This window comes from Staurois parvus, unplaced genomic scaffold (assembly GCF_062004578.1).
Source record: "Staurois parvus isolate SC_StPar_1 unplaced genomic scaffold, SC_StPar_1.0 ptg000999l, whole genome shotgun sequence".
Taxonomy (NCBI): Eukaryota; Metazoa; Chordata; class Amphibia; order Anura; family Ranidae; genus Staurois; species Staurois parvus.
In genome coordinates, this window is record NW_028318795.1 from 67,635 (window position 1) to 81,638 (window position 14,004).

General features: G+C 49.9%; 1 protein-coding gene across 1 annotated transcript in view; it reads left to right on the plus strand.

Annotated features, from left to right (window-relative positions):
* LOC149441362 (protein mono-ADP-ribosyltransferase PARP14-like) overlaps positions 1 to 14,004 on the plus strand; it is an 87,710-nt gene that overhangs the window by 60,370 nt on the left and 13,336 nt on the right. The window contains exons 11-13 of the mRNA XM_089657428.1: positions 233 to 295; positions 4,888 to 5,064; positions 8,683 to 8,886. Coding sequence (XP_089513554.1) covers positions 233 to 295; positions 4,888 to 5,064; positions 8,683 to 8,886 — 444 coding nt within the window. The remainder of the gene's footprint in view (positions 1 to 232; positions 296 to 4,887; positions 5,065 to 8,682; positions 8,887 to 14,004) is intronic.

The window sequence follows — 14,004 nt, forward strand, 5'->3', positions numbered from 1 at the left end:
ACCTAATTAGTACATAGAGCCCCCCTGTGTGTCATGTGATCTCAGTATAAATCCGGGGACAATCGTTTCTTCCAATAACATCCTTCAGTAAAGGCATTCTAGCATGTGACCCCATTAGAAAACAACCTAACATTAGCATATAAGCACTCAATATTTGAATCATCGGTACAACATGCAAATATTTGTCTTTATCGGTTGGATTCTCTCATGTATGTCGCGGTTTCCTTCCTAGGTGTGTCCAAAGCCATCCTGGACGCTGCAGGACAGAGCGTGGTGGATGAGTGCACCCAGCTGGGTAAGAAACCTCAGATTGCCATTGGAATATCTGGCAGTGGGACAAATATCGTGCTCTGGGGGATGTCACTATGTCCTACACAGCAAGACCCTCAATGACCGTCAGTCACCGCAGCCTCCATTACCTTCCAATGTTCCGAGGAGAACATCTGCCTCCAGTCCCCATGTTTCAGCGTCATAGATATGACATCATTGCAACGCTTCATTAGAGGCAGCGAGGTGGCAGCTGGCAGGACTTGGTCCTAAAGTCACAGAAATCAGGTCCCGGTAACAAGGTGAAGCAGTTTCAGAGGGGCGCACAGTGAAGGGTTTGGGCTAGTAGAGGTAATAGCGGGCAACCTATGGGATCCGTCCTTAGGCAGGACTTTGCTTATTAAAGCAAGTAGAATGATTTCATGTTTCAGAGAAGCTCTGCCAGATCTTTATTGCCCTTTGAGTCCTTGGAGATTTGTTTTCGTCTTTATTAGGCCTGGTGACCATTTTCACCAAAACCCAAAATTGATGGCAAATCCAAAAATATTTGGCCACCAGCCTTTCCTGGACTTCAGTGGCCTCCCAGTCTTAGTCCGTAGGGTTCAATATTGAGTTGGCCCCGCCCTTTCCACGCACATGACCTTTAATGGCCCCCCAGTCTTAGTCCGTAGGGTTCAATATTGAGTTGGCCCCGCCCTTTCCATGCACATGACCTTTAATGGCCCCCCAGTCTTAGTCCGTAGGGTTCAATATTGAGTTGACCTCGCCCTTTCCACGCACATGACCTTTAATGGCCCCCCAGTCTTAGTCCGTAGGGTTCAATATTGAGTTGGCCCCGCCCTTTCCACGTACATGACCTTTAATGGCCCCCCAGTCTTAGTCCGTAGGGTTCAATATTGAGTTGGCCCCGCCCTTTCCATGCACATGACCTTTAATGGCCCCCCAGTCTTAGTCCGTAGGGTTCAATATTGAGTTGGCCCCGCCCTTTCCACGCTCATGACCTTTAATGGCCCCCCAGTCTTAGTCCGTAGGGTTCAATATTGAGTTGGCCCCGCCCTTTCCACGCACATGACCTTTAATGGCCCCCCAGTCTTAGTCCGTAGGGTTCAATATTGAGTTGACCCCGCCCTTTCCACGCACATTACCTTTAATGGCCCCCCAGTCTTAGTCCGTAGGGTTCAATATTGATTTGGCCCCGCCCTTTCCAGGCACATGACCTTTAATGGCCCCCCAGTCTTAGTCCGTAGGGTTCAATATTGAGTTGGCCCCGCCCTTTCCACACACATGACCTTTAATGGCCCCCCAGTCTTAGTCCGTAGGGTTCAATATTGAGTTGGCCCCGCCCTTTGCAGCTATAACAGCTTCAACTCTTCTGGGAAGGCCCCCCCACAAGGTTTAGGAGGGTGTCTATGGGAAGGTTGGACCATTCTTCCAGAAGCACATTTGTCAGGTCAGGCACTGATGTCGGGGGAGGAGGCCTGGCTCACAGTCTCCGCTCTAATTCATCCCAAAGGTGTTCTATGGGGTTGAGGTCAGGACTCTGTGCAGGACAGTCAAGTTCCTCCACCCCAAACTGGCTTCTCCATGTCTTTATGGACCTTGCTTTGTGCACTGGTGCGCAGTCATGTTGGAACAGGAAGGGGCCATCCCCAAACTCCTCCCACAAAGTTGAGAGCATGAAATTGTCCAAAATGTCGCCTTAAGAGTTCCCTTCACTGGAACTAGGGGGTTCAAGTGGCTGTACCAGGATGATGCCTGCATCATCCCAACACCGTTTTTTTAGAGTCGACGGTCGGCTCCCATGTAATGGCAATCGGATCGACTAACTAGCCTCTCGGTTGCTATTGCAAGCAGTGGGAAGGGACACCCACCCCTCAGGCACTTTCCACAGCTTTAACAGGATCTCCCATCCCACCAGGAGTCCCGATCGACCAGCCAGCGCTTCCACCCAACAAAGACCGGATCGGCTTTGTTTGTCTCTGTGATATAGTAACACGGAAGCGATGACCTTACATCACTCCTGGCCACAAATGGTGCCATATTGACCCCAGATCCCTCTATGAAAAGTACCTGTCATGTGCCTATTGCTGTCATGGGGGACGTTTGCATTCTTTGTGACAGCAATAAAAGCGATTAAAAAAACATTTTAAGCAATAGAGTACAAAAAATGTTTTAAGGTGCCCCCTCCCCCACCGTGCTGGCACGCAAGGCGAACACATGGGCCGTGTCCTGCACGCCAGAAGTCAGCCCACACATGTGAGGTATTGCCACAAACGTTAGATTATGGGCATTCATTCTAGCACCAGACCTCCTCTGTAAACCTAACGTGGTGACCTGTGAGGGCTTTTAAAGTGTCTCCTATGGATAGTAAAATTTGACATCTGATCAGCATAAGCACCGCCCACATGGTCACCTGACTGAAAGAGACAAAAGGACATTACATGGGATTGAGACCCGGAATACAAAAACAACACATGACTGCAGAGCTCAATCTCAGTCTTCACGGGACTCACTCTTCATGGGACTGAAATGGAGCTCTGCTGTTTTCGTATTCCGGGTCTCAATCCCACGTAATGTCCTTTTGTCTCTTTCGGTCAGGTGACCATGTGGGTGGGGCTTATGCTTATCAGACAATGTTTTCCCCGAAATTCTATATGCCGCCGTAACCTTTGATATTGAACCTCGCCACGTGGCCAATACATTGTCAACACCCTGGTTATCTCTTGACTATTGTAACTCCCTCCTCATTGGCCGACCTCATCACAGGCTATCCCCTCTTCAGTCTATCATGAATGCTGCTGCCAGACTCATCCACCTTACTAACCGTTCTGTATCAGCCACCCCTCTCTGCCAATCCCTCCACCAACCTCCATTCAGTGTCCTCCACCCCCCTCTGCCAATCCATCCACTGGCCTCCACTCAGTGTCCTCCACCCCTCTCTGCCAATCCCTCCACTGGCCTCCATTCAGTGTCCTCCACCCCCCTCTGCCAATCCCTCCACTGGCCTCCACTCAGTGTCCTCCACCCCCCTCTGCCAATCCCTCCACTGGCCTCCACTCAGTGTCCTCCACCCCTCTCTGACAATCCCTCCACTGCCCTCCACTCAGTGTCCTCCACCCCCCTCTGCCAATCCATCCACTGGCCTCCACTCAGTGTCCTCCACCCCTCTCTGCCAATCCCTCCACTGGCCTCTACTCAGTGTCCTCCACCCCACTTTGCCAATCCCTCCACTGGCCTCCGTTCAGTGTCCTCCACCCCTCTCTGCCAAACCCGCCACTGGCCTCCATTCAGTGTCCTCCACCCCACTGTGCCAATTCCTCCACTGGCCTCCACTCCGTGTCCTCCACCCCACTCTGCCAATCCCTCCACTGACCTCCACTCAGTGTCCTCCACCCCTCTCTGCCAATCCCTCCACTGACCTCCACTCAGTGTCCTCCACCCCTCTCTGCCAATCCCTCCACTGGCCTCCATTCAGTGTCCTCCACCCCTCTCTGCCAAACCCGCCACTGGCCTCCATTCAGTGTCCTCCACCCCACTGTGCCAATTCCTCCACTGGCCTCCACACAGTGTCCTCCACCCCTATCTGCCAATCCCTTCACTGGCCTCCATTCAGTGTCCTCCACCCCAATCTGCCAATTCCTCCACTGGCCTCCACTCAGTGTCCTCCACCCCTCTCTGCCAATCCCTCCACTGGCCTCCACTCAGTGTCCTCCACCCCACTCTGCCAATCCCTCCACTGGCCTCCACTCAGTGTCCTCCACCCCACTCTGCCAATCCCTCCACTGGCCTCCATTCAGTGTCCTCCACCCCTCTCAGCCAATCCCTCCACTGATCTCCTCTTAGTGTCCTCCACCCCTCTCTGCCAATCTCTTCACTGGTCTCCATTAAGTGTCCTCCACCCCTCTCTGCCAATCCCTCCACTGATCTCCTCTTAGTGTCCTCCACCCCTCTCTGCCAATCCCTCCACTGGCCTCCATTCAGTGTCCTCCACCCCTCTCTGCCAATCCCTCCACTGGCCCCCATTCAGTGTCCTCCACCATTCTTTGCCAATCCCTCCACTGGCCTCCACTCAGTGTCCTCCACCCCTCTCTGCCAATCCCTTCACTGGCCTCCACTCAGTGTCCTGCACCCCTCTCTGTCAACCCTCCACTGGCCTTCATTCAGTGTCCTCCACCCCTCTCTGCCAATCCCTCCACTGGCCTCCATTCAGTGTCCTCCACCCCTCTCTGCCAATCTCTCCACTGGCCTCCATTCAGTGTCCTCCACCCCTCTCTGCCAATCTCTCCACTGGTCTCCACTCAGTGTCCTCCACCCCTCTCTGCCAATCCCTCCACTGGCCTCCATTCAGTGTCCTCCAAGCCTAACCAGGCTAACCACAAAGCCACTGTGCTGACCTATTATACTGTATCTGACTGAACCTGATATTCCCAGTTCTGTTTGGTTGACAACACTGTGAAATGAGTCCGTCGGTGTTCAGCTGGTCGGTAATTGTATGTTCTGTGTCCTGGTGGTTGGTGGTCGGTGTTCACATTCGGAGTGTGACTCCATACTGGGACAATATGATTGGATAATGTAGACTTCCACGGTGCCGGTTATTTATTGGATTTGTTCCGTCTGCAGGATCTCAGGGTAATAAGGATCACATTGTGACACAGAACGGAAATCTTCGCTGCAAGAAGATCCTCCATATGGTCGGCACCAACTCAGCCACTGCAATCAAAACGTTCATCACCGATGCTCTGACCGAATGTGCCCGACTCCAGGCGACATCCGTGGCCTTCCCCGCCATAGGGACAGGTGTGTGGTCTGATAAATACTCCCACGTATCGTATTCCTGCTCCGGGTCACCGCCATCTCTAAAGGACCCCTCACCAGATCACAATCAGATTGGTTCACCCATTGGAGCTGATCACCATTCACACAAAAGAACTGAACGCTGCTGATTGGTGCATTTGGCTACCAATTACAGTCATTCCATTTGGCTGAAGCAGATTGCTCATTTACTAATTCAGTGGAAGAAAACAAATGTGGCCCTTTACTCACCTTTATCCAACCCTTGGGGCATTGTTCATCCTCACATCAATGATGGGGCACTATTCCTCCCACTGACACCAATGATGGGGCGCTATTCCTCCCACTGACACCAATGATGGGGCACTATTCCTCCCACTGACACCAATGATGGGGCACTATTCCTCCCACTGACACCAATGATGGGGCGCTATTCCTCCCACTGAAACCAATGATGGGGCGCTATTCCTCCCACTGAAACCAATGATGGGGCACTATTCCTCCCACTGACACCAATGATGGGGCACTATTCCTCCCACTGACACCAATGATGGGGCACTATTCCTCCCACTGACACCAATGATGGGGCACTATTCCTCCCACTGACACCAATGATGGGGCACTATTCCTCCCACTGACACCAATGATGGGGCACTATTCCTCCCACTGACACCAATGATGGGGCACTATTCCTCCCACTGACACCAATGATGGAGCACTATTCCTCCCACTGACACCAATGATGGGGTACTATTCCTCCCACTGACACCAATGATGGGGCACTATTCCTCCCACTGACACCAAAAATGGGGCACTATTCCTCCCACTGACACCAATGATGGGGCACTATTACTCCCACTGACACCAATGATGGGGCACAATTCCCCCACTGATACCAATGATGGGGCACTATTCCTCCCACTGACACCAATGATGGGGCACTATTCCTCCCACTGACACCAATGATGGGGCACTATTCCTCCCACTGACACCAATGATGGGGCACTATTCCCCCTACTGATACCAATGATGGGGCACTATTCCTCCCGCTGACACCAATGATGGGACACTATTCCTCCCAATGACACCAATGATGGGGCACTATTCCTCCCACTGACACCAATGATGGGGCCCTATTCCTCCCACTGACACCAATGATGGGGCACTATTCCTCCCACTGACACCAACGATGGGGCACTATTCCTCCCACTGACACCAACGATGGGGCACTATTCCTCCCACTGACACCAACAATGGGGCACTATTCCTCCCACTGACACCAACAATGGGGCACTATTCCTCCCACTGACACCAACGATGGGGCACTATTCCTCCCACTGACACCAACGATGGGGCACTATTCCTCCCACTGACACCAACAATGGGGCACTATTCCTTCCATTGACACCAATGATGGGGCACTATTCCTCCCACTGACACCAATGATGGGACACTATTCCTCCCACTGATACCAATGATGGGGCACTATTCCTCCCACTGATACCAATGATGGGGCACTATTCCTCCCACTGACACCAATGATGGGGCACTATTCCTCCCACTGATACCAATGATGGGGCACTATTCCTCCCACTGACACCAATGATGGGGCACTATTCCTCCCACTGATACCAATGATGGGACACTATTCCTCCCACTGATACCAATGATGGGGCACTATTCCTCCCACTGACACCAATGATAGGGCACTATTCCTCCCACTGATACCAATGATGGGGCACTATTCATCCCACTGACACCAATGATAGGGCACTATTCCTCCCACTGATACCAATGATGGGGCATTATTCCTCCCACTGACACCAATGATGGGACACTATTCCTCCCACTGACACCAATGATGGGGCACTATTCCTCCCACTGACACCAATGATGGGGCACTATTCCTCCCACTGATACCAATGACGGGGCACTATTCCTCCCACTGACATCAATGATGAGGCACTATTCCTCCCACTGACACCAATGATGGGGCACTATTCCTCCTGACACCAATGATGGGCACTATTAGTCCTGATACCTATGATGGGGCACTATTCTCTCCACTAAAACCAATGATGGGGCACTATTCCTCCCACTGACACCAACGGTGGGGCGCTTTTCCTTCCACTTGCACCATTGATGGGGCACTATTCCTCCTACTGACACCAACGATGGGGCACTATTCCTCCCACTGACACCAACAATGGGGCACTTTTCTTTCCATTGACACCAATGATGGGGCACTATTCCTCCCACTGACACCAATGATGGGACACTATTCCTCCCACTGATACCAATGATGGGGCACTATTCCTCCCACTGATACCAATGATGGGGCACTATTCCTCCCACTGACACCAATGATGGGGCACTATTCCTCCCACTGATACCAATGATGGGGCACTATTCCTCCCACTGACACCAATGATGGGGCACTATTCCTCCCACTGACACCAATGATGGGGCGCTATTCCTCCCACTGATACCAATGATGGGACACTATTCCTCCCACTGATACCAATGATGGGGCACTATTCCTCCCACTGACACCAATGATAGGGCACTATTCCTCCCACTGATACCAATGATGGGGCACTATTCATCCCACTGACACCAATGATAGGGCACTATTCCTCCCACTGATACCAATGATGGGGCATTATTCCTCCCACTGACACCAATGATGGGACACTATTCCTCCCACTGACACCAATGATGGGGCACTATTCCTCCCACTGACACCAATGATGGGGCACTATTCCTCCCACTGATACCAATGACGGGGCACTATTCCTCCCACTGACATCAATGATGAGGCACTATTCCTCCCACTGACACCAATGATGGGGCACTATTCCTCCTGACACCAATGATGGGCACTATTAGTCCTGATACCTATGATGGGGCACTATTCTCTCCACTAAAACCAATGATGGGGCACTATTCCTCCCACTGACACCAACGGTGGGGCGCTTTTCCTTCCACTTGCACCATTGATGGGGCACTATTCCTCCTACTGACACCAACAATGGGGCACTATTCCTCCCACTGACACCATTATTGGGGCACTATTCCTCCCACTGACACCAACAATGGGGCATTATTCCTCCCACTGACACCATTATTGGGGCACTATTCCTCCCACTGACACCAACAATGGGGCATTATTCCTCCCACTGACACCATTATTGGGGCACTATTCCTCCCACTGACACCAATGTTGGGGCACTATTCCTCCTACTGACACCAACAATGGGGCACTATTCCTCCCACTGACACCATTATTGGGGCACTATTCCTTCCACTGACACCATTATTGGGGCACTATTCCTTCCACTGACACCATTATTGGGGCATAGTTTAATCCTACTGACACCATTATTGGGGGCACCATTCCTCCCACTGACACCATTATTATAGCCTCATTCCTCCCGCTGACACCATTCAATGGCACACCATTCATGTCTGGCAGGATTATGTTCTTGCCTAAAATTATCTTAGCATAGAAAAAGAAAACAAATGCAGCGTCCACATCTGAGGACTGGGAATCTACAGTACAGGAGATTTTTGTTTTTGATTTTAGTTTTCTGTTAAACTATACTCTTGTGCTCTGTGTGGCAGGTATGGGTAACGTCTCCTCATTGGTGGTGGCGGACTCCATTTTGGAAGCGGTGGCTGCTTTCGCAAGATCGCCCCAATCTGTCCAGATGGTGAAAGTCGTCGTCTTCCAGAAGCAAATGCTGAATGATTTCCACGCCAGCATGAAGAAGAAGGAGGGGGGATCTCTACCCAAAGACAAGAGATTCTTCACTAAGATGAAGAATTGTGAGTACCCGGTGTCATAGAAAGATCTTCTCTTCAGGAAATGAATCAGTACGAGATACGAGGTGCCCAAAGTATGACATCTTCCTTTCAGACTCGGCCAATGAGCAGCTTCCTTCCCTCTCCCAAGTCGATTTACAGGTTTGGTATATGGTGGGGTAGGCATCACACAAAGTCCAAGGAGAAAACATTTGTAAAGCCTTTGAACATATCAGTCATGGGTTGGAGGTGGAAGAGGGCTTCCATTGTGACTCTGGTCCAACCCCCCCCAGAGGTGATGACATGGTGGTGGTGGTGGCAATGGTGGTTGCTCCAAGAGGGGGTCATCTGGGTAGTTCTTGGCAGGAAGATTAGGACCTCAGCAGTGACACGAGGGATCAGTGTGGAAGAGCAGGTGAGGCCCAGCAGTTGGGAAGATGCCTACTGCCGCAGTAGGTAAAGGTGGTGCAGGATGAGACCAACTGGAATGACTCTGTTGAGGTCAGGAGCCAAGCCAAAGTCATACGTGGATGATAGAGTGGTCAGGAGCTAGAGCCAGGGCAGCACAGTGGCTAAATGGTTAGCACTTTTGCCTGGCAGTACTGGGGTCGTTGGTTCAAATCCCAACCATTGCACCACCTGCTTGGAGTTTGCATGTTCTCCCTGTGCCTGAGTGGGTTTCCTCCTACACTCCAAAGACATGCTGGTAGGTTATTTGGCTCCTGTCTAAATTGGCCCCAGTAGATGATTGTGAGTTATGGACCTTAGATTGTACACTCCTCAGGGGCGGGGACTGATGTGAATGTACAATATATACGTAAAGCACGGCGTAAATTGATGGCACTATACAAGTACCTGAAATAAATGAATACATAGCAGATCAAGGGGGTGAAGACATCAGAATGGTCAGGAACAGGGGCGCACTGACAACTCATGGGGCCCCCAAGCAATAGGGGATCATGGGGCCCTGTGTCCTTGCCCAAACTCAAAAAAGCCTATGAAAAAGGTACCAGGGGCATCTCATGTGGCCCCCTACTGACCCTGGGCCCTCGGGCGGTGCCCGAGTTTCCAAATGGTCAGTCCGCCCCTGGTCAGGAACCATAGAAATGGGGTTACAGTGGCTACAACACATTCCTGTCCAGGCAAAGAACTCCCAGTGAGAGAGGATCTGTCTGAGGATCACTGAACGCAGAGTTGGAAAGGCCCAGAATGGGGGGGAAGTGTTGCCGGATCCAACTGCAGCACCCCCTTACCCCTAGGCAATGGTGAAGGGCCCCAAGATGGCTCAGTGGGCCAGTATTTCACCATGGGGCAGAATCCTTGACTCTTTGTGGAGCAAAAGAAATCACTTTAGGGTGGTTTACCAGAGTTTATTCTAGGACCCTAAACTCAGGGACAGAGGGGTTGGTGCTACGGATACCCAAAAACAGCCAAAAATGCAAACTCTACTTATAGTCAGTTAGGAAAACAAATCTTTAAGCTGGAATGAGCACTCTGTTCTCTTCACACTGTATAGCAGCTTTGGTGTAGCCCACGTACCCCCTGGATTATAAGCCACCAGAACTTCCTACAATGTCCACTGGCAGTAGCTTCCACCCAGTTCCCCAACACTCTTCAGTAGCTATCCAAGCATCAATCCTGCCCCAGACTCAGGCTACTCTCCTAGCAGTAGGCCCCCCCAGGCAGAAGGCAAGCCTTCAACACACAGTTTCCTCTCATGGCTCTTGCCCATGTGGTAAGAATGTTTGTACAAAGTCGGCCCGAATATTTATATGCTTTCCCAGCATGCACCACTGGCTATAAACTACCTAGCAGTCTTCCAGGGAGACGTATATTTTCTGAATTGTCCTATCTTCAAACACCTTTGCCAGGGACCCTTCCTAACAGCAGGCAGAAGCAAACAATAAAACTGAACTGGGGGGGGGAGAAGAGTCAACTGATCAGAAAGAGGGTGACTGCAACTTGAAGTTTTCTAGATAGGTTCAGAGTCGGATTACACTGTTCAACAGGTAAAAAGTTTTGGGCATAAAATTAGCTAATCTTACATAATTTTGGGGTGCTGAAAACGAAAATGACCCTAAAAAATGTTGATTGGCTCTAGTTTCCATGATATATTCCCCCATCTAATGACGTAAGCCATTCAAAATTATGATGCAACTTCAGCTGCATATTGCGCAATTGATACTGGTGACCAATAGAAAATGTCATGTATACTGAGATGATGCAATATTAGCCTTTAATTGCATCACTTCACTGCATAAAAGCTGCAGTATCTGTAGCTGATTGGAGTTCGTCTTTACATTTGGTTTTGTGCTTATATAGGCTACTCAGTAATGCCTCCAACTTGTGTGAATAAAGCAGATAATTTCTGCTATATCTGCGGTGAAATAACTTTTATCTCACAAAAAAGGAGGATAACAGGAATGATTAAGAAAGCTTACAACTTGTATTTTGGCTGCAAGATAGGAGACCAGGACAAGAGCCGGGCACCACATATATGCTGCAATTCTTGTGGGACGGCACTGGAGCAATGGTTGAATGGAAAAAAGGCATCTATGCCTTTCGCTGTGCCAATGATTTGGAGAGAGCCAACAGATCATGTTAGTAATTGTTACTTTTGTATGGTGCCTCCAATTGTAAAAGGGCTAAATAAGAAGAAAAAGTTATCTGTGCACTATCCAAATATTCCATCGGCAATACGTCCAGTTCATGGAGAGGGGCTACCAATTCCTAAAGCACCAGAATCCTTCGTGGTTGAGTCAAGTGAGGAAGAACCTGAAGCGTGTAGTCACGTGCAGTTGTAAGAGATGGCCCTTTCCTCGAATACAAGAGAAAAGCCAAGAGAAGCAAAACCGACACAAACTGAAGACAAAACTAGTGAGAATCCTAAGTATTAAAATGATTCAACTTGGCTTATGGCTATAATTTTTCTTGGTAATCCTATGCAATATATTCTGCCATTTAGGCTTTGTTATGTATCAATATCACTTGCTTTATATTTGTGGAAAGACATCTATCTATATAATTATTGTGCATTACAGTATGTAGTCATTACGCCTATAGTAGAAAACTTTCCGTTTACAGAAAAACTAGAGCCAATTGACAAATTTCATTGTTATATTTGAACTCAGAATGTGAAATTCATTAAGAAATGGATCCTTTTGTTTCCAAAACTGGCAAAAAATAAAAATTTGTTGAACAGTGTTATCAACGCAGACAGGATGAGAATGGCAGTAGACCGTACAGTACATAAACAGCTACTTGCGCTGCTCCTCTCACAGTCAAGTCCAGGCTAGGTGTGATAACATGGGGGAACAGCTGGAGGGATCTCAGGGCTGGTAGCACAACCAAGTGGCTGTAGGAGCCCCAGGGCTGCTAACACAGGCAGACGGCTGGAGATGCAGGACCACCCCAGGTGAAGTGCCGTAGCAATTACAGTAGTGCTCACCGCAGTGGCTGGGTCTTTCATGCTATAGGTCTGCCTGCATGCCTATGGACTTCCAGTGGAGGATGGAACCTGCAGATCGCATGCCCATCAACCTCTGCTACCTCCGAAAGTGATCTCTCTGAGGACATAAAAGAGAGAAACATATACAGGTGAAACTCAAACAATTAGAATACGGTGCAAAAGTTGATTGATTTCAGTGCAGCAACTTAAAAGGTGAAACTAATATATGAGACTCATTCCATGCAAAGCAAGATAGTTCCAGCCGTGATTTGTCGTCATTGTGAGGATTATGGCTTACAGCTCATGAAAACCCCAAATCCACAATCTCAGAAAATGAGAATATTCCATGCAATCAATAAAACACGGATTGTACATAGAACAATATCGCACCTCTGAGAAGTAGAAGCTGCATATGTACTCAGTACTTGGTTGGGGCCCCTTTTGCAGCAATTACTGCCTCAATGGGGCGTGGCATGGAAGCTATCAGCCTGTGGCACTGCTGAGGTGTTATGGAAGACCAGGATGCTTCAATAGCGGCCTTCAGCTCTTCTGCATTGTTCAGTCTCCTGTCTCTCATCTTTCTCTTGGCAATGCCCCATAGATTCTCTATGGGGTTCAGGTCAGGCAAGTTTGCTGGTCAATCAAGCACAGTAATCCCACGGTCATTCATCCATAGGTCTCATTGAACAGGTTGTGAGTCAGTTCCTAGAGAAAAGTTATTATTATTATTATTATACAGGATTTATGGCACCAACAGTTTGCGCAGCACTTTACAATATAAGGGGGGCGGTACAATTACAATACATTTCAGTACAGAAGGAATAGGAGGGCCCGGCTCGTGGAGCTTACAATCTAAAGGAAGGGGGAGGTGATACAAAAGGTGATAGCTGCGCAGGATGATCTTGGCGGAGGTGATTCAAGTACAGTTCTTAGGTGGGGGTGGGATAGGCTTTCCTGAAGAATTGCGTTCTCAAAGATCGCCTAAAGGCAGACAGGGTGGGGGGTGACCTGACATGCTGTGGTAGGAAGTTCCAGAGGATGGGATAGGCTCTGGAGAAGTCCTGGAGGCGAGTGTGGGAGGAGGTGATGAGGGAGCTAGAGAGGAGGATATCATGGGAGGAGCGGAGCGGGTGATTTGGGCAGTATCTGTGGATGAGGTTGGTGATGTAGCTGGGGGCAGTGTTGTGGATGGCTTTGTAAGCTGTGGTTAGTATTTTGAATTTTATACGTTGGGTTAGTGGAGGCCAGTGGAGGGATTGGCAGAGAGGAGTGGAGGACACTGAGTGGAGGCCAGTGGAGGGATTGGCAGAGGGGGGTGGAGGACACTGAGTGCAGGCCAGTGGAGGGATTGGCAGAGAGGGGTGGAGGACACTGAATGAAGGCCAGTGGAGGGATTGGCAGGGAGGGGTGGAGGACACTGAGTGGAGGCCAGTGGAGGGATTGGCAGAGAGGGATGGAGGTCAGTGGAGGGATTGGCAGAGAGGGTAGGAGGACACTGAATGGAGGCCAGTGGAGGGATTGGCAGAGAGGGGTGGAGGACACTGAATGGAGGTCAGTGGAGGGATTGGCAGAGAGGGGCAGCAGTCACTGATTGGTTGGTAAGGTGTATGAGTCTAGCAGCAGCATTCATAATAGACTGAAGGGGGCGTGGCCTGTGTAACGATAGACCAGTGAGGAGGGAGTTGCAGAGATGG